Below are 20,924 nucleotides of genomic sequence, written 5' to 3' on the forward strand. Positions count from 1 at the left end.
AGATACCATATTAAACAAGGTTTCAAGATAAGACTTCGGAATTCCTATTCAACCATGATTCATTCACTCACTGCCTGATTCTTTCGAGATTTTTTTTCAACAAATTGTTTTGTTTCTTTTTGTGAAAGGATCTAGTAAAAACTTGTTTAGTTTATACTGAGAGTAATTTCTAACTAATTACTGAGATTAAATTTTCTTTTGAAATACTTTGTAAGAGAAGTTAATTTAAGAATTTAAGGCTAAGAAGATTGTCTGTATTTTTCACTAACAAATCACAAAGTATAATAATTTGTCATTGAAATTCCATTGCGCTGTCTTGATCTAATATGCCCTGAAGTGTATGATTAAATAGGAACACAATTGGAATGAAGATCAACGCACACTTAACGAAAACTTTTTTTTTATTTATTTAGAACAAGCTATCATTTGATCCAAATGAAAGTCAGATTTCTTTTTAAAATCTTTTATTTGATGCTCCCATTAAGTCCTGCAACCAAGTACGTTGCTGATCAGCATATATCTTAAGCAGCATCGAAGCATGGCAGATTATTTTCAGTTCCAATCAGGCTCACTGCCATAGATAGGATTCTGGTTATGAACTTCCAAATACTTTCTTTCCTCTTCCGTCTACCCGGGACTTGACTTTTTATGAGCAACTCGGCGGGTGTTTCTAGAAAAACGGAGGATGCTTACCCTACCGGTGCACCTAGTCCATGCTCCCCGAGTCCGAGTTGCACATTCGCTTTTGTTACTTTGTATGCATTATTTTAGTTAATGTTCTTTGTTGAGCATGTTTGTTTTCCATCTTTGGTCTTGGTCCCTGGATTGCTTTCTTTTGATTTTCGCAAGAACCTTGGTTCCCTTGATTACTCTTGAAAGACGAGGGAAAGCACTTTAAAAATTAACATCTTAAACAAAGTTAGCCAATCAACGCTTAAGTTGCATGAATAAATTTAGCAACATGTAAGGACTACTATGAGCAATCTCACAAAATTACCCAGTAACCACTGGAATAGTTTTTTGTACAGGCTTAGGTGCTATATTTTTTTCAAACCCTGTAAAAAATATTTGGAAAGCAAAGATGAAATTTACCATAAATACATGTAGTGATTTAGGCATCATATTATTTTCTTATCCCCGCATGGTTCCAGTACTTACGGATGCTTGTTGGCAATTTTTGTCAGATTTATTGTCTCTTCTGGTTTTATCCATTTCATAGCATAACATTAATATATTTTTTGCCCAGAGACCATCACTTTCCTTTTCAATAATTTCCTTAAATACAACTTAAAATGTTATTTAGGAAGTTTTAATAAAATGCTTGTTATCAATATATAAAACCTAGACAAAACCTATGGAAATTTAGAGAAATAATTTTTCTACCAAACTTTCAAGTAGCACTCCATCTAAGAATCATGTAAAATGTAATTCATGGGTAAAACGCCTACATATTTTCATTTTTGATATTGTTTGAATTGACATAGTGAACAGAAATTAACATTCAGTTTTTCGTATATTCCGTGTTCTTAGGAGAAAAGAATTACATAGAATGTACTGTAGATTTCAAAATTAAGGAAGATAACTCTGTAAATGACACTTAAATACAATAGAATCCATTGGATTTTCAATATTGTCTGCTAAAGCAGGCTAATTTGAATGAATAATTACACATTTCATGGTATAGACCCATAAAACAACTTAAAAGCTGCATTAGCTGCCAAAATTGTTCATTTTTTATTCTACTGAATTTTGCTGATATAATGATACAAGTTTGTATTAATGCAATTGAAGCAGTTAATGTTGATACCTATAGAACATAGTGAAAACAACGTTTTTCAGTCAGATAATATCGATAGGTCTGATCTAATTATTTTTGCCATTACTTCCGAAGATTGCTGACAGGACATTCACCTGGGTTAAAAATACTTTTACCGTGGCAAAAAAAAATAACAAAAAGTGGATACACAGGTAAGCACATGTCTTGTTTTCATTTCATTTCATCTATTTCTTGATTAGTTTTCAAATAAATAATGACCATATTTGAGCCGCATTATATCACAATACATAAATTTCAAAAGAATACTCGAGTTATATTCGAACTTTTTTCTTTTACCAGGGGTTTGTCCAGGATATTTGAAAGGGGGGGGCGTAGAATAAAATATTTTTGGACCTTTTTTGGCTTAAAAACATAAAATAATAGAGAATTGCACTAATGTAACGGTTCCTGACTTGGAGCATGTATATTTTATAGTTAAAGTGTCAGGGTGTGACATTTTTTATGCCGAGTTTTCTCCATTAATTGTCTATGGTATATTAGAATGATTGGATGGATCTTAACAGCAGTAGACCAATAACGAGAAATTCCAAACTCAAGGGTATAAGGAGTAACTTAACATTTCAATACCTAGGCCAGGATTTTATGAACGAGAGGCGTGATTAAGGTTGAGGGTCCATGGGGAAAATCAGAAGCTCCAGAATTTCAACAATTTAGCATCAAATTATGAAGTAATCCCTCTATTTTTGATTAAGTTCGGGTTTCGTTGAACGACACACATGATACAAGACAAATAAACACTGAAGAATAAAGTTCTTTCGTTCTGAGTATTGCTTTAATGTGGAATCGAAGTTAGTGTCACACAAAACAACCAAAATTCATGTATTATACTGATTTACTTACCGTTTTGGTTGTTTAAAAAAGGTGTCCAAGACACCTTGATACGATTTTAAGGTCTTTTGACGTTTTGTTTTTGACATCGACATCTTTGCGAATTCTTTATCACATCAACAACAATGGATACTAATCGCAGAGTCGAACACGCCGGACTCCGAGAAACGAAATTTTACGGTTGATGATGACCCATCAAATTGGGGAATCAGTATAAAAAGAAATCAGAGTACGTGTTTAATTAATGAATATGATAAATTGCCATCATTCAATACAATACTTGCAGATTATAACGATAGTTTTTTTTTTTTTTTTTAAAGGGGGGGGGCGTACGCCCATTACGCCCTTACCTGGACCCGCCCCTGTTTACGGCTTGAGTCCGTCGGTCTTCCTTGCCGTTGAATGACTATTGCTTTGCAATCGGATATGTTATGAAAGAAGCGACCATTATAGAACATGTGCGGACTAAGGTCACCAGAGGTCACATGCATACGAAGTTATCTAGGTCGATTTTTTGTCTTGCAAGACAATAAATAAATAGACACCTATTTCGTGTATTTAATGCATTTTATTTGTGGATATCAAATGATATTGTACAAGAAATGTACTATTTAGTAGAAATAATTCAAAGTTAAGGTATGTTTTGAAAAAAAACAAAAATTTACAAAAATGACAGCTACTGCAGCTGTAATTACAAAAATAAACATAATTGTAACATTTTAAGGGATGTATCACATTTTTCAGATTTTACATGATTCTTACGAAGACTGCTACTTAAATGCTCATAATTCAAAAGGTCAATTTTTTTCTTCTTTCTCATTGTTCTAGCATTAAAGATCTTCAAAGATTGCACAACCCTAGAAATTCTTGTACTTCTTAAATAGACCAGTGAACATCCTTGAGGTATTCCTACCAAAAAATTCAAACAACTAATCATCAAGTCAACAGTTTATTGCGCAACAACTTGCCTTACTGAACATAAAAATTGAGCATTAAAATTTCATTTAAAAATTACATATCATGATAGTAAAGTTGCATGTATAGGGTTTGCAAGTCTCGTTCTAGTTTCAGTTTTCCTTCCAGAATTTTAGATGTAGAACGTATTGAAATCCGAAGGTCGGTCTATATCTTATTGTTCACTTCCGGGAAATGAAAACACTGTATCACTATGCAAAATCTTCTATTTCTATGCTTTTCTTAACATTTTTATTCAGTAGTTCTAGATATTTGTCATTTTTTATCAGTATTTTTTCACAAAAATATATTTTGCTTTTAACATTGAACTCAAAGCTATGTTAATGACGAATCTCTATGCATTTGAATGGGAGATGAGGACCCATTCTCATGAAATCATGGAGTCATGTGACAAGACTTACAAACCCTATGGAAAAATTCAGATTCAACACATTATTACATATAAATGATTATATATATATTTTTTTATTATTCTTGGCAATCAATATACTATAACTACTTCATTACTTGCAATAATTCATAATATCAGATTCCTGAAATATTTTTTTTTTATTTTTGACATAAAATTACAAATATAAATACTAAAAATATTGAAAATTCTAATTACAGAAATAGGTTCAAAATATCAAAATCTTCATATTTCACTTTCCCAGTACTTTAAACCTCAAAATGACAGAAATGTTTATAACAAGAAAATATTGTACAAAATCAAAAATACACATGGTGTAATATTAAAGCAGAAAAAAAAATGGCACCAACATTATAATACAATATATAGTTCAAAGCTACACACTTTTACCTGAACATTTGCTATCAGATGACTGAAATTTTTTTCTCCACTGTATTATTAATCATAAAATACAACAATACTGATTTTCGTTATGTTTAATACCCTAAATTTGTATTATATACGCATAGACAGATATAGTAAAGAATATTATTGTATCGCAATATGATTTCCCCAATAAAAAGCAATGCAACATCAGTGCGCAATAAACTTCCATATTGCACTAGTGCAAATATAGTTAAAATTGTGACATTATCTATTCATGACAAAAGTTCATTTTAAACAAGACTAAATTATATTGCCACACAATAAACAGATTATGGCATGAATACTAGGGAATATTATTTCTTGTACAATGCATACTGCACTCGTAAACTTGTGCAATATAAAATTCTAATTGGAATAATAATCCCCAGTATTCATGCAATAAACCTATTAAATAAAATGAACAATCATACTCATGTTCCATAGCAACATACTGTCAACGGCAACATTTTGTGGTTTCGAAAATCTAATTGCTTCTCAAATCTTATTTCTATGAGTTCCAATTCATCATCCATGTTTACAATTGTACCTTTGGTAAGAATTTCTCTGTGTGGTTCAATTGAACTAACAAAATCACAGGAATCAGTCACAAATTTACAAATAACTTTTTACTAACATTCATATCATTCAACTTTTATCCTAATTACTACCACAACACTTATTTTTTTTTTAAATTAAAATAAATAATATATTATTAATTCTACAACAATATACTACTACTATAAATACTGAATAATAAATTATACAATTTAAGACTGGATGCATTAGTCAGGGCTCCCACCACAAAAAAATTAGAGTAAAGAAAAGATTTAGGGAATAATTCTGGGCAGTAATACAAAAAAATAAATTCATTGTGTACACAACACTATTTTACACAAATTGAAAAAAAAACATTACCAGATAAGAAAATTATTAAATTATCTTAACTCTAGAAAACTGAAATTTCTTAAGTTTAATTGAACAGATTTACTAGAAATTACACTAAAATTGCCTAAGAACCCTGACAAATGCTAGAAAATACTACCACACAACAGCAACTTAGTTTTTTTCAACCATCATTTAACTAAATAATTAAAATGAGAATTTTAACTGATTTTTTTTTTTTTTTAGTTTTTTGAAGAATTAGAACAAAATTGCTGTTGAAGAGAATCACACTACAATTAATTCAAACAATTACTTCATTCATACCTCATTAACTTAAGTACTTGCAAATCCTGTTTTACAAAAAAAATTTCTACATCCTCAACCATATAAATTGAACAGCAGTGATATATCAATCTACAAAAAAATTTCTACATCCTCAACCATACAAATTAAACAGCAATGATATATCAATCTCAGATTTATACTTAATTACAATTCTTACAGTATTTCACATCTGTGAATTTTATACACCCTGGAATTCAGTTATTTTATCACAATACCTTTTGACTAGCATAGGGATGAACACATGGGTTCCCAGTAATAATTTTTACAAACAACCTTTGAGTTAAAAAATACAGCTCCCTGGAAGTTTTCTTAAAAGGTAAATATCACATGAATTCAACTTCAATAGGCAGGTATTACATGTACCTAAACCTTAAATATGAGAAACTGAAAATTTTGACCATCACTTAAATAAGTGACATATTTTCCTTTATTAGGCTGAAAATTAGTAGTTTTTGGATCATGTTTACAACTGAAATTTTTTTTTACTTTTAATCATAATCATTTTTGGTCAAAAATTTGTTGTAAGATTCACATTTCCAATTATCAGAGGCAGATGAAACTTAACCTTCTGAAAGGATTTGTTAAGTTTAGGAAAAAGCCATAGATGGAGGGGAAGTTAATCTTCAGAAAAAACCTTGAATTTTCAAAAATTCTACACTACTGTGAGCAACACATAAAAAGAAATTAGCATCGCTCCTTAAAATGCCCTTTAAAATCAACCCCATGGACACCCTCCAGTTACATATGTGTAGAGTATCATATTTTAATACCAAACTTTGAAAAAGACTTTTTTTCTCTGCATGCACTACCAGTTCATATCACTGGAAAGCATCTTGGGTCTTTGGTTTTTCATGGGTTAGAACCACTCCTGTTTTTTTTTCTATTTTTTTTTCAACATTTATCAAGGTAATCCATCTTTCATAATTGAAGACATCAGCACTCTGTCTTGAAGCGTGTGTTCTAGTTCCCGCTCATCTAACTTTAAAACAATCTGAAATATATAATTTAAACATCAGTCATGCTTTCAAGATCAGGAAGTTTCAAAAAACACTTTTCACGTTAAGATTTCTAAAAAATAAAAGCCGGGCAATGAGCCCATGATACAACCATCCCCATGATGAAATGAAATGGAGTTTTTAAATCCCATGTCATATATTATCCTGAAGTTTACCCTTACAATATAATGACTTTCGCTTTATATAATATTTTTAAACTCAGAAACTAAACCTGGAATTTTCTTCAAAAAAGATACACTTTGGATCATCATAACAAACAAAAGTTTGTAAGTAAACTGAACAAGGGGTTCAAAAGTTATAGTGCAACATGTTGACATGGACGGACATTTGTGTACTTGAACCATCTTTGATGGGTGTCTAACAATTTTCTTAAAAGATCTGTTGTAAGGAAACTGATCACATCACAGATCATGCAAAGTGAAGTTCGTAGTTTAATGAAACAATGCAAGATGGAGGCATTCTTTTTCACCTTTTTCTATATCCCCAAAAATGTTCAGAGCCAGAAAATAGATGAGTGAAATGCATTATGGTTTTCATCTTACAGATATAGCAACAAAAATCTGTAATAGGGTACACATAAAAGATGTAAAGGAATGCCAAAAAAAAAAAAACCACCCTATTTTTGTTCTACTATTTCCATGTTTTACATACCTTAGCTAGTCTGCCATCTTTAATTTTTTTAATACCCATAATTCCTCTGGTTTCTAGCAAACTACAGATACCTTGGTACTCTGTATAATCAACAGCAGCCATTTGTCTTTTCTTACAGATCTTGTTATATGTATCATGGAGCTGTGAATACAAAAAAAATGAAGGACAGGTGTTCATGTATTCATACACAAGTATGGATGACATCATAAAAAGTTTTATTTTCTTCAATATTGATTAAAAAAAAGAGGCTCCCAAGAGCCTGAAGCGCTCACATGGTTAAATTTTATCTTTTAATGGCAATAAATTTAACAGGAAGTTTACTAATAATTTTGACCCACAAAGATTTTGGTAGGACTTATCATAAAGATCAATACATGGCTTAACAGATAAAAATGAAAATTTGAACACAGATAGATCTCATCATGCTGAACACTTATATCCTAAGTCAGAATTTGGATAAACCTGACGGTTTTGAAGATATATAATCCAAAATCTACGGTCTGATCCCTATGTTCTATTTTTAGTAATGGCAGCCATGTTTTTTGACAGATCAAAAATCTAAACATAGCTTTTGTGCAAGATACCCTAAGGAACATCTGTGCAAAGTTTCATATAATTCCTCACAGTAGTTTCAGAGGAAAAGATTTTTGAAAAATTATTAACAGACTACGACAATGACGGGCGCCAAGTGATGGCAATAGCTCACATGGCCTTCACTTATACTAGACCAAATTCTTTTTCTGTATTTCAGTCTCAACATGGTGCTAGATTTTAACAAGAGTTATGGTTCTTCCACTGATCATGTCATACTTCAGGACCTCCATAAAAAGTTTCATCTGGTCCAATCCCAATATTGTCAGTTTTGTTGAATAACTTAAATTGAGGTTTAATAATTTTTACACGGCGGGTGTTCCTAGAAAAGCAGAGGACGCTTACCCTACCGGTGCACCTGGTCCATGCTCCTAGTTTTTAGTGGAGTCCCAAGTTGCTCATTTACTTTTGTTACTTTGTATGTATGATTTTAGTCACTTTATGTTCTTTGTTGTGTATGTCTGTTTTCCATGTCTGGTCTTTGTCCCTGGAATACATTCTTTTGATTACCGCTATAACCTTGGTTCCCTTGATTACTCTTTAAATTGATGTTTACTTTATACCTTTCCCATGGTGACTTCCTTAAATTTTCCTTGCTTGACCATCAGCAGAAGTGTACACACAATCAGTTTCTGTTGTAGAGGTATGCTCTCCTGACTGTTTGATACGGAGCTAGACCCATAAACCTCTGATAGGACTTTGTTAATCTGGACCACACCAATCTTTTTTGGCACTAATGGAGGCCTTTTTGTTGGACTTCGGATGACCTGTTGTGCTTTGACTTCATGCTCTACTAGTTCCACAGCTCTACGACAGACATCTAAAGCTTTCCGCATGTCTCCAGCGACAGCCGATATTTTACGAGCACAGAATTGGACAGCACTAGGTTCCATTACGGCAAAGCCTTTATCTTCTATCTGTTTTTGTACAAATGAATAAATATAGAACAATCAATTAACAAGGAAAAGCAAGTGTTAATTAGATATTGAACATTAAGCAACAAAAAATATGTCTGGTTTCCTGCCATCCATTTAGTCAGCCTGGATTGTTTCCCCATTAACTCAATAAAATATGCTTTAGAAAAATAAAATGATTTGTCTACCTATCTCCCCTATTTTTATTTACCTGTTGCAGGAAACAAATCCATTAGTTTCTCTTGGCATTATTTAAGACAGTCAAAGCCTTGGCTAAACTTTATACTATGGAATTCCCAAGGACACGATTGTCATCAACAGCAAATATGCATACCTATTTCATAAAATGAAATAACAGGACAGAACTTTATATTATATACCAACCTTTTTCAGTCGATCTTTAATTATTTCAGCTATTTGGTCCTTGTTGTAAGGGGCAAAGTTCAACAGCTGCGGTTTACAGTTAGGACGAGCTTGTAATCTGGGTAATGTTCTGTCAGTCAAATCTAATGCATTGGCAATCCCTTTCAAAAGGAGAGGATGATTTCTTTTATTTTTTTCTTCATAGCAAATATCAGAATGATATAATTAATGAAAATTTAATTCCGATCAATCTTACTTTCATACTGACTATTTTTTTTCTTCCAATTTTACAAAATAAGAGGAATTCAACTACATTTTTTGTGACTTCAAAGTATAGCTAAGTTAGCTCTTCATGTGCTTTCAGTACTACACGTACATTTGTTTTGTTTTGTCTCAGAGAAAAGAACTAACATCTTTCCATGTATACATACATTGATTTGTGTAATATTAATGGCTTATATCAAATTTTATAAACTGTGTGAGCTCAAAACTCTCCAAGTAATATTGTTTGACGCAGAAATTTTAACAACTAAGAAACTGCGTTTGATCAAGTTTCTGAGGACTCAGTAGATTACAAATCATTGCTTTGAGAGAGCAATTTTGCCAATTAAGAAACTGTGTATTATCAAGTCTTGGGAGTGGTATATCACTGCATTGATACAGCAAAAGAGCATACTAAGAAACTATGTTTGTTCAAGTCTATTCAAGTATAGTATACGAATCATTGCTATAAGGCTGTAAATTTGCATCTGTCATATCTTCTTGAAAACCATACAGCCAGACTTACCAATTAAAACTAATCTGGATTTCTGTAATGATGGCCATTCAAAAATAGTGTACAAGATCTCCTGGTTCTTACTGTCAAGCTGGTCAATCTCATCTAATACCATTATTCTGTAGAAAAAAATAGACTTTAATGAATGGTTTTGATAGCAATACATCAATAAACATTTTCTAATCTTATAGTAACATTTCATACAAGCTCACATCTAAAGCCAATAACAAATGGAAATTGGTGAAATTGGAAGTTAATAGTAAAAAAAACAAAAACAAAAACATAATGGTATAATTTAGATATAAGAAACGAGAGATTAATGTTTTAAAGCAGAACAAAATCCCATCTGGATCCTGATTTTCTGGTTCTAATTGAAATGTATTGGGTCATTTTCTATGCAGTAGAACATTTGGTGATCATTAAATGAAATATACATCAGGTACAAAAATCAGTTGCAGCACATACAAAGATGAAATTTAAGGAATCAGGGATGATTTTACAAGGTCATCATACAAAGGGGAGTTTGGTAAAACCAGAAATAAATGAACAGTAAAAAAAAAAAAAGAATCATAACAGTAAAATCAGGATTTCATTTAGCAAAATCCACTAAAAAGCAGGAAAAAATCATCCCTGAGGAATAGAATCAGTTTTCCCTCAATTAAATCACTAACAGCAGATGTACTTCCTTTCATAGTGAACTGGACTCTTAGAAAATTTAAACTTTCTATCGAGCAATTACCTGTAACATTTATCAACAGATGAATTTGAAAATAAAACGATTTTAATTGCATTGTAAAATCATTGATTTTTCTGCTCTTTTTCCTTTATTAATTCAAATTATTAGTCTTCCAATACATTATGTAACTTACATGCTGGGACCAGAAGATGTAATGTATTTCTCTATAGCTCTAAGCCTGTCTTTGGCTGATGGTGGAGATTTTCCTGTCAGATCTGTGTAGAGTTTACCATAAACAGTGGCAGAATCCTTCAGTGTCATACAGTTCAGGTATATCGACTTGCAACTGTGAATAGCCTGCATTACAGAAAGTTCAGTCATTCACATTTCATTGGGTACTTTATATAAATGTAACTAGACTCAAAATACATGTACTTACAACTAAAGAAGTAATTTAGTTACTGATGGTTTCTTACCTTATTGTCAGGCCAGAATTAAAATTACCCTATCTACCAATAATACAAGGGACGATTTTACGAGTTTATCAAACAAAACTGAAATTGGTCAAATCAGAAATAAATAAACGTAAAAAAAGAATCGTAACGGTAAAATCCGGATTTCAATTACCGGAATTCAGGTAAAAAAGGGGGAAAAAATCCTCCCTGTAATACTGTCCCTACCAAAATAATTTCAATGCCATTCTCTTTTTAAAGCAACATTTTACCACTTCTTTGATCATGGTTTTTACAGAATCATAAAACTTGGAGGAAAAAATATTTTCCCGACCAAACTCAAGCCAGCGCAGTAACAATCTTTTTACACTTCTTAAATGAGACATAAAATGACCTGCACATGTTTGATAAACAATAATCTGAAGCATTTTCACATAATTGTAAGCTGTATTCAGTGTAGTTCTTTACCTGGTAAAAACCTGTATATAGATACTCACTCTGACATTGTCCAAAATATGTGATAGCACAGCTGTTTTACCAGTACCAGGTGCTCCTGAAATGTACAAGCTACCAGCTGTTTTTTTGGTCACATGACCACGTACAAACTGGTTCACTGTTTCCATTTCTATCTCTCTGCCCACTAGTCTATCAGGCTTGGCTGTGTGGAAAGACTGCTTAGCTAAATGGTATGCCTGGGCTGAAACCGAAAACATGGATGTTTCCAAAAATAGTTATATATTTCAGTTTAAAAATGTCCTATTCTTATGAAAACCAAGAAAAAAAATAGTGCAACTTGAAACAGAACTTGAGACTATTACTGAAAATTGAAATAAGACTACATTTGGATCTATGTCATTTTCTTTGATAATTCTGGGTTAGCTCTACTCATGCTCACTCATTATGTAAGCACTAAAATTGTGTGTGTCAAACAAATAGTATTTTTCATACAGACTATTCAGTAAAAATCTGAAACTTACTTGAAAAATCATACCTTCTTGTTTTTCCAATTTAAGAGAATGAGGAGAAAACAGTGATTTGACCGGAGACATTGCCATGGGTTTACTTTTCCCTGGTGATGCCATGATATTATTGTCCATCTTCCTTGGTGACAGTGGTATCCTGACAGGAGACGATAGGGAAAGATTACTCATCATTGTTCCTGGAGACATCAGCAAGTTCCTAGAAGGCAGCACATTTTCATTTCTATTGGGTGACATCATTTTACGTGGTGAAAGGGAGAAATCAGACTTCTTAGGCGACAACAGGTTTCTTCTTGGTGAGTGAAGATGATCATTGGTTAAATTCTTCCTTGGAGACAAGGGATGGTCAGATCCCCTGGGAGACAGTAGGTGTTTCTTTGGGGAAGGTGGATATTCTGGGGAGATGATAACATTCTGTGGTACTATGCATGGAGATGGCAGGGATTTCCCTTCTGGAGACTGAAATGGCTGTGACAGCTTCTTAGGAGAAAATGGAAATTCTGTAACATAGCACAAAAATAAGCACATATAACTTGTTTTCAATATAATGATAAATACAATATATCAGCCAAAAAAAGAAAATGTTGTTTCAATCAACATCTGGGGCAACGCATAATTTTTTTTATAACTTGTTTTCAATATAATGATAAATACAATATATATCAGCCAAAAAAAAAAAAGATGTCGTTTCAATCAACATCTGGGGCAAGGCATAATTTTTTTCTTTTACAATATTAAATTGTCAAACACATGTAGCAAGTGAAATTTTTGTCAACTTGCCCACTAGGACAGCAGTCACAAAAAGTTAAAGTTTGTCAAACTATCACTTACTTTCTGTGATTTTATCTTCAGTAATTGTTTTTCTTGGACTTTTAGGCTTTACACACAAGTTAGGAGCAGAATTTTCATCATCTACAAAAAAAAAATAACAAAAGTGTTAATAATCCATGAATTAAAATTTGAACTTGATCTGTTTATGACATTCAATAACTACACAAAGTTTGTAAGTCTAAAGTTACCATCTGGAAACTGTTGGAAGATGGACAAACATGTAACTATTTAGTATGGCAGTGTATAAAAAGAATTGGGAGCCAAAGCTGACTAGCAGTGCTCAGCTTTTCAATTATACATGTATGTCTTTGGACAAAATACCAACTGCGGCTTAAAACAGAAAGTTGTTATTGACCAGGCCTGAATCAAATTCCACATTACACACCAATATCAAACTTCCCAAAAAATCAAGCAGCTGTGACATATACAAATGTAGTTGCTGAAAAAACTGTTATGCCAAGAATGACAGAAGACGTAAGAAGTACAGCTGTATACATATATTTGTATACCGGTACACATTTGTTCAAACTTACTTCACTACTAAGCCCTGCATCAGCTTCATGAAGTAGGATATAATGTAATATGGACCGAACTTCTGCCACGTCCAATATATGTAGAATTGAAGACCAGAATTATGAATGGCTAAAAAATATTCTGATGAAATTTGTCGACAGAGAAGTACACAATTGCAAAAGTGGGGAGGCACAGTTTTGTATTTTAATATGACACTAAGCTCTGTCCATCATAGGCACATATAGCTACAAATCATATCAATGAGCAAGACAATTCTAGGAAGCTCATCATAATTAAGCTGATGTAAAGCACTTTATATACTGATACTAACCAGACTCAGTTGTTGAGATAAGTTCCCAAGTATCCTCGTCTAACTGATTTCTCCTCTTCAGTTTCAATGTTGCCTTGCTCTCTGCTGGATCACGCAATTTGTTTTTCCCTCGAATTGGTGTCTCAGCATTTTTCTGTCTACCTTCCCTTTTAGTGCTTGGGGTTTGTGATTGGCGCTTGCATTTCCTACTGGGCGTTTCTACTTCATCTTTAACTGTTTTACTATTTGATGGTGTTTCAGATCTCTGCCTGAGACTAGAGCTCCTGACTGACCTGATAGGAAAACATATTGTGGATCAAGATGAATTAACCATGAATATGATTTACAAATGATAAGATACAATGAAAGTGTGCAACACATCAAGCATTCATTGCAAGAGAAGAATGAGTCCAAGGTTTTATTCACTACTAAGCTCTAGGGTTCAAATTCTACATGTAATTTCATAAGTGGAAAATCCCAGACTTTTCTGAGTTTCAAGTAAATGGACATCTCAAGAAAATCAGGGAGTCTATAGTAACAGTGAGGAAACAACTGAGTGGCAATTGAGGGTTATGAATCTCAAACTCCTGAAACTTAAGTATTTAGTTACTCTTTCTATTTCAAGTTTAATAGTCGAGCACTTTTCCATGTTATATATTTCGGTACATGTTTTACCAAAACATGAAACAAAATCTACAAATAATTGTACATCAATCTAATTTAAGTGAAAACCATCAAATTGTTCCATTCAGTCACTGCATGTAGGATCTAACAACACTCCATTCTGCTTTTTGGTTTTTTTTTATGACCATTTTAGAATCCTCAAGGTTTCCCCTCTGAATAATGCTTTCAAATTCATGAAAGATGAAATCTAATTGGCTGATGAGAAAGGTCATTAGAACAGAAAGTGGAATGAAGTGCTGTTAGATCCTACATGCAGTGACTAAATGGAACAATTGATAGGTCTAATTTTAATAAGATTGAATGTACATGTAACACGAGTGAAACTAAAGGACTATTAGGCAAGTATGGAGGAAGTCAGTACCTGTCAACCGATGGTGTTTGCTGTCTATTTGACCTTTGACCTCTCTTCAATTTTGTTGGTGAGCACTCTATATTCTTGTCTTGTTCAACTGTAAAATTGAAACTATGCCTTTACACTAGAGTAAAACTACATGTTTATATTTTTCATATCTTTTTTTTCATTCTTAATCCAACAGTACAGCAGCCAGAGTGTTGATGCTAAATACAAATCATTACAAGGAAACAAATTTCTCTCAATTGTGCATGAAATATTGACACACATTATATAATTAAAGTGTTGAACTTTGTATATTTAGTTCACAATCCATGATTTCTCAATTCAAAATTTTCCATATCGGAAGGAGAGATAGATTGAAAAAGCCCAGAACATCAGTGTATACACTGTTTAAAGCAGTAAAACATTTTAAATTGTGCCAATTTGAAAGACACTCATTAATTCAATGCGTCTTTCTTGGCAAAATACTACATATTTAATATTAATGGGACATTTTCTGTTGGGAAAGTGATACAATGTTAATGGAATATCCATATCACTAGAAAATACCATTTTTTGTCCTTTTCCTAGGCGAGTCCGGTTTTAAATCTGGTTCACAACTATTTATGTCTTTAGACCTAAGGCGTGTAGATTTCCTTACAGGAAATTCTAGCTTTCTTTGAACTGCAGCAGACATTTTTCTTCTAAAATAAAGAAGAATAACAGTTATGAAGACCATCAGCAACATCCTAAAAATGAAGATGCTCTGAAACAATAAATGGGTCAAAAACATTCTGTTGGAACTGACATATATTTGAAATGACTTTATGCATTTAGGAAGTGGTTGTTTGAACTTTAAACACTAGGGCCAGCTTGTATTATGGGAAGTCTTGGTCAACATCAACAGTGCAATATTATGGTCCTCATCATGACCTCGTGGATCATTAACATTGTATCCATCTGCACCATGAAAATTGATTTATTAACTGTGTCATAGTTTTCCTTTCTTCTTTCGTCTACCGTAGATTTGACTTTTTATGAGCAATTCAGCAAGTGTTTCTAGAAAAGCTGTGGATGCTTACCCTACTGATGCACCTGGTCCATGCTCCCAGTTTTTAGTGGAGTCCGGATTGCTCATTTACTTTTGTTACTTTGTATGTTTTATTTTGGTTACTTTTGTTCTTTGCTGTGTCTGTTTTTCATGTCTGGTCTTTGTCCCTGGATAACATTCTTTTGATTATTGCTAGAATCTTGGTTCCTTTGATTACTCATTGACAAAACTTGATTTTGAGAGCAAAAAATAGGCTTATCATATAAAAGTTCACAATAACTGAGAATGTTAATTGATTTCAACTATTTTGTTAACCTTGTGTTCACAACAAACCAGCACAAGTTAGTGAAACCTAAATTATGCAGGTGTCCCCTGAAATTAAAGGGTATGGTCTAAAATGTGTAACCCATACCGATACCTATACCAAATTTTCCTCGTACCCAAATAATGTTCTGCTATATATTCATTCTTACGATATGTTGAGAACTGAAAATTGCATGAGATGTGGTGAAGTCCATTTCAATTCATTTCTAATCAAGAAAATAATATATACTTCTCTAATTTTTCTTGGTTGATCGTTTTTCTGCAGTCAAAAGTCAAACATTTTAGACCATACCAAATTAAAGGGCAAAAATATAAAGAACATAAAAAAAGTTCCAAAAAATGATCGCGAGTCGGCGATCACATGGCTTTCAGATGAGAAATGTTCTGTGTTTTAAATTAATTCATTTGTTCGTTAAAATAAAAAGGCCTTTTCATCATGATTTAGGTTACCATACCTTTCCACCTCAATAACTTCTCTGTCTGCCACCTCCAACAGTCAGTAAAAAGTAAACAATGCTGGTGGCGGGAAAGTTTTGTATCTAGTGTTTGATTGGCTGAGAGGAAAAAATATTTTGTTCAAAAGATCTAAATGAAAGGTACCAACTCAACTAAGACAAGTCGTTCTTTCGGTTGTCGTCCCTTATGAAAATGTTTAACTATATTTTTTGTAGTTTTACTTTGCCATTTGATAAAAGGACGAAGAAACAATTTTCATTTGGAAAGGATAATTAAGGAGAAAATTGGTAAAAAAAATATAAATACTTCGAACAAAAAATAATCGTCCTTTAGGTATAAGAAAAAAAAAAACAGAAAAATGCTGAATGACTGTTCACTCACAGACTTGAGACTAATTTTCCTCGAGGTATATATACATCAATGAACATTTATTCCGCTAAGAACAAATATTTTTAAATTCAATGATGTAATATTTCGTCCATTTGGAACATCTGCTTAGAGATGTCCAATCCCGTTCTGTGAATTGCAGCTCGTGCACTGTCATAGCTACAGATATAGTACATGTACTTTATTCTCAAATTTTCATCTCATTTTGTTTTTGGCTGACGACATTTTGCGCCCAAAAAATTAATCAAGATATATCTTGAAATAAACTATAAAGCTATTTTAAGGCAGTCAAATTCCAGACACTTTTCCCTAAATAAGATATCCCTTTTTTTAGATCCTTGAAGTTTGGAGTTCTAGAATATACGAAGTGCATTATTTGGTGAACATTGTCACTAAAACCAGTAGCCATGATAACATATTGAAACCTATCTTTTATGAAATTTCAGATATTTAGAAGCTTCAAAAGTAAGGGAGCATGCATGGAGGAGAAATAAATAGCGGGATAATAACAGCCTTTTCGTTTATTCTTACTCGCGATTTTAGTTCCTGAAGTTTGTGCGAAATGGGAAAGCTTAGAAAATCAGACAGCTGGTGCTGGTAAGTTCTGAATAGCACCTGAAGTTCGAATTTCATTTTGGCTTTGAAGAGAGAAACCCGAACATATGCTACTAAAACAGAATAAAAAGTATGTTACTGCTATCTTCCATGGCCGTGTTCAATAAGCAGACGTACGACTGGTACTATTATTATTCAACAATCACAATACAAAAACAACGTACAAACAATAAGAAGAGAGAAAGAGTCAGAAGACTGCCTTCGAGATGTTTCGCCCTCGATGATTTTTTTTATAAACCTTTACGTCGGGAATTGTTTGGGGTTGATTTTTTTAATAAAAGGTTAGAAACTATTTACTTATTGACGACAAGTTAGTTTTTAGAGATGAGTCCTGTGCACATGAAGTTGCCGAAACTGGGTAAAGATGTAGCCTAATGGAGATCGGCGATGAGATAATTACATTATTGCGAGATACACAAATCATTTGAAGCAGGTGGTTGATCATGGCAACAGACTGTAGGATGTATACAGCATACCAGATGGCGTGGAAATGACTGCGAAGTGTTTGCGAACTAAATGGTGACTTAATTGCAATGATTCATACTTAGGGTGGACCTGACGTACGTAGCCTTAAGAACAGGGGAACAACTGCGTGAAATCTGGATTTTCGATTCAGTTTCACAAATTCTTCGCCCTCCCACAAATCTTCTTGCCTCGCTCCGCGCAGCCTTGAATTTCATGAATACCCTGAACTGAAAATCCGCCCATGTGAATATAATTGAATATGAGGTGCACCCTTAAAGAGAAACTCAGAATCCGCAAAAAAATAAATAGATCATAGAAAATTTAAAACTTTCAAGGCCATTCAATTTGTCGATCTGCTAATTGTAAACACAATCGTAAGAAAGAGTGCATCATCTCTTCGTAGGAATCACAAAAATCGATTTATGTTCACCATAAACCTTAATTGAGGCATATACAAAGGTAAAAAGTAGGCAAATTAATGTATACCTTTATAATTAGACTTCGTGTAACTGAAAACATTAAGCTTACGCCCAATTAAGGTCATCATTAATGTTTTTTGTTAGAATTAATATAATAATTTATGTTTGTTAGTTTTTGTCTTGTTTTGATTTGTTCTGCTTGTTTGAAATAGCTATGTTTTTGTGTGTTCACCTTTTGTTTATGTTATTTTTGCTTTGTTTCGTTGTATGTTTAAATGTTAATACTTTTATCTGGGTTTATCCTTTATCTGTGAGACTCATTAAAACTTCAATTAAGTGTCACTTAGTGCACACAAACAACAAACTGATTAATAATGTGTCTATATGTAAAACTTTATTTGCATGTGGCAAGAAATTTAATTCTTTCCATTTATTTCTTCAAACGTTAGTCCAAAGTTATCCACGAGATTGTTAAACCTGATATAGCATTTAAGTAAAATGTGTCTGAGATCAAAGAGATAATTTAAGCTTGTGATAAACCTATCGTTCTTGAGACAAACTTAGGTTTGCACATACTCATTTGTACATTTTCATGATACTGATTTGACAGAAACTTGTAACGCTGTTTGAACATGTACAGTCACGTACTGTTAAGACAAGTATCCATGACTTACTATGTTATTTAGGGACTTTATATTAAAATAAAATACATTCCCTGTTCCATTATAAAAAACATCCTTAACAGTCAGATACTTCGATATTAACATAGACTCGCATTACTTTGAATCAGAAATTCTAAATTTTATTTTATATCAGAATTATATTAATAAATGTGATTTAAACGTCTCTGTTAATGTCCATTTCAAGACTTTTGCATTTTTTTTTAGGAACTAAATTTTCTGTTGAAATGTTATCTTTCGATAATGATTTAACTTGGGACTGATTTTAATCAGACCGTGTACTTCCCTACACACCAGCTCCGGGTACCTTTAAAGTCGATATACAACGTCATTAATTTACCAACCGGAAGTGGAATTTTCACAGAAAACGAACCGACTGCATCGTTAAATTACAATATGCCGAGGTAAAATATGTGATCTTTACCCCTTTAAACATAACGACCCTGAATTTCTACAACAGTAGTTTTCTTTTAAGTGTCTAGGAACATTTTTGTGGTTTTAAAATACGGTTTTATTCGTTTGGATAATTAAAATGACGGCCTCTCGTCCATATTTTCTCATTCTCAGCCTTGTCACATAACTTGTACATCTGTTAAAAACTACAGTATTGTTTATGTTAAACTTTCGATCGTTGTATGCAAATCACTGTTGATTACCTACCAAGAACTGTGGTAAATATGTTAAGTTTCTACTTAAGCTATAGATGTGTGAAACATTTGATTGATATTTGTTCAAGTCAAGAGCTTCACAATCACATGTCCCATGACATGTACATGTTTCATTTGAAAGATAGTACAGGGTACAAGTACCACCTGCTTTAAATTGTCTCATGTTGTGAATGAAAGATTTGTGAAATGTTACCATTTTGTATTGTAATTATTTCATGATATGGAAAAGATGGAACCTGATAACATACCTCATTCAGTATTTAGTTGCTTACTCCTTTTGATTACACATGTTTTAATGTGATATAATGAAATCAGGGGATTTTTATTATATTCCTGTGTGGTAAACACCAGTTTTTGCAGTCTTGCAGAAATTTTTGTGGACGCAAAGGTGTAGTTTGTCAGATCCTTGATGAGATAAAGTGAAGCTACTGCACCTTAATTTTCTTACTACTTTAGACATAGAACATAGACATAGAAAAAAATCACATTTTTTCACCAGGCATATGGTCCTGTGAACAAGACTTAATTCATTGGACTAAACAATTTTTTACATGACCGAAATATTTCAGAGTTGATTGGAAAATAAAGAAAATACTATCAATAACAATATTTATCAATTAGTATTCCATAAATATGGCGAACGACAAGAAGAAGAATATTCCATAGAATAATTGAATACATCCTTCCAATTGTTCCCTTAGTCTATGAAGTCTTACACCGGATTGTGATGATCTTCAACTTTCATAACTTTTACAAAAAAAACTTGCATAAATTGCAAACTTAGTTTCTGGAACAAAAACAGACTTTAGGTGCAGAAATTTGGCTGCTGTTACAGGACAAGTTGATTTGATGAGATTTTGCTTTCACTGGGTTCTCCTGTAAAAATGATTAAAATTTCAGATAATATGAAATCTTGGCAACATAAAAGGTTTCAGGATACAGGAATATGAATCTGAAATCATGTACAGTATAGTAGGTAAGGCTTGCATGTTTTCAACTAGGAAGCATTCAGGGTTTGGCACATCCTTCTGGTCCCAACATTGATGTATCTGTATCCAAAATGAAAATAAAAGGAGGGTTGCAAGGGT

General features: G+C 32.7%; 2 protein-coding genes across 2 annotated transcripts in view; one reads left to right on the forward strand and one right to left on the reverse strand.

The window, feature by feature from the left end:
- Positions 1-3,601: 3,601 nt before the first annotated feature.
- Positions 3,602-16,697, reverse strand: LOC148600020 (DNA replication factor CDC6-like). Its single transcript, XM_088558040.1, has 13 exons — positions 16,602-16,697; positions 15,342-15,475; positions 14,799-14,886; positions 13,775-14,046; positions 12,931-13,011; positions 12,111-12,599; positions 11,617-11,816; positions 10,861-11,024; positions 10,004-10,110; positions 9,238-9,377; positions 8,503-8,856; positions 7,349-7,489; positions 3,602-6,672 (listed from the first exon to the last, which is right to left on the reverse strand). The coding sequence occupies exons 2-13, from the start codon at positions 15,466-15,468 to the stop codon at positions 6,583-6,585; spliced, it is 2,253 nt and encodes a 750-aa protein (XP_088414166.1). The 5' UTR covers positions 15,469-15,475; positions 16,602-16,697; the 3' UTR covers positions 3,602-6,582.
- A 2,800-nt stretch (positions 16,698-19,497) lies between these two features.
- LOC148600021 (uncharacterized) overlaps positions 19,498-20,924 on the forward strand; it is a 31,350-nt gene continuing 29,923 nt past the window's right edge. Inside the window, exon 1 of the mRNA XM_088557298.1 lies at positions 19,498-19,572. Within this exon, the coding sequence (XP_088413424.1) occupies positions 19,565-19,572 (8 nt within the window). The 5' untranslated portion in view covers positions 19,498-19,564. The remainder of the gene's footprint in view (positions 19,573-20,924) is intronic.

Source organism: Perna viridis, chromosome 13, assembly GCF_037379345.1.
Source record: "Perna viridis isolate PV_CMFRI_1.1 ecotype Kerala chromosome 13, ASM3737934v1, whole genome shotgun sequence".
Classification (NCBI taxonomy): Eukaryota; Metazoa; Mollusca; class Bivalvia; order Mytilida; family Mytilidae; genus Perna; species Perna viridis.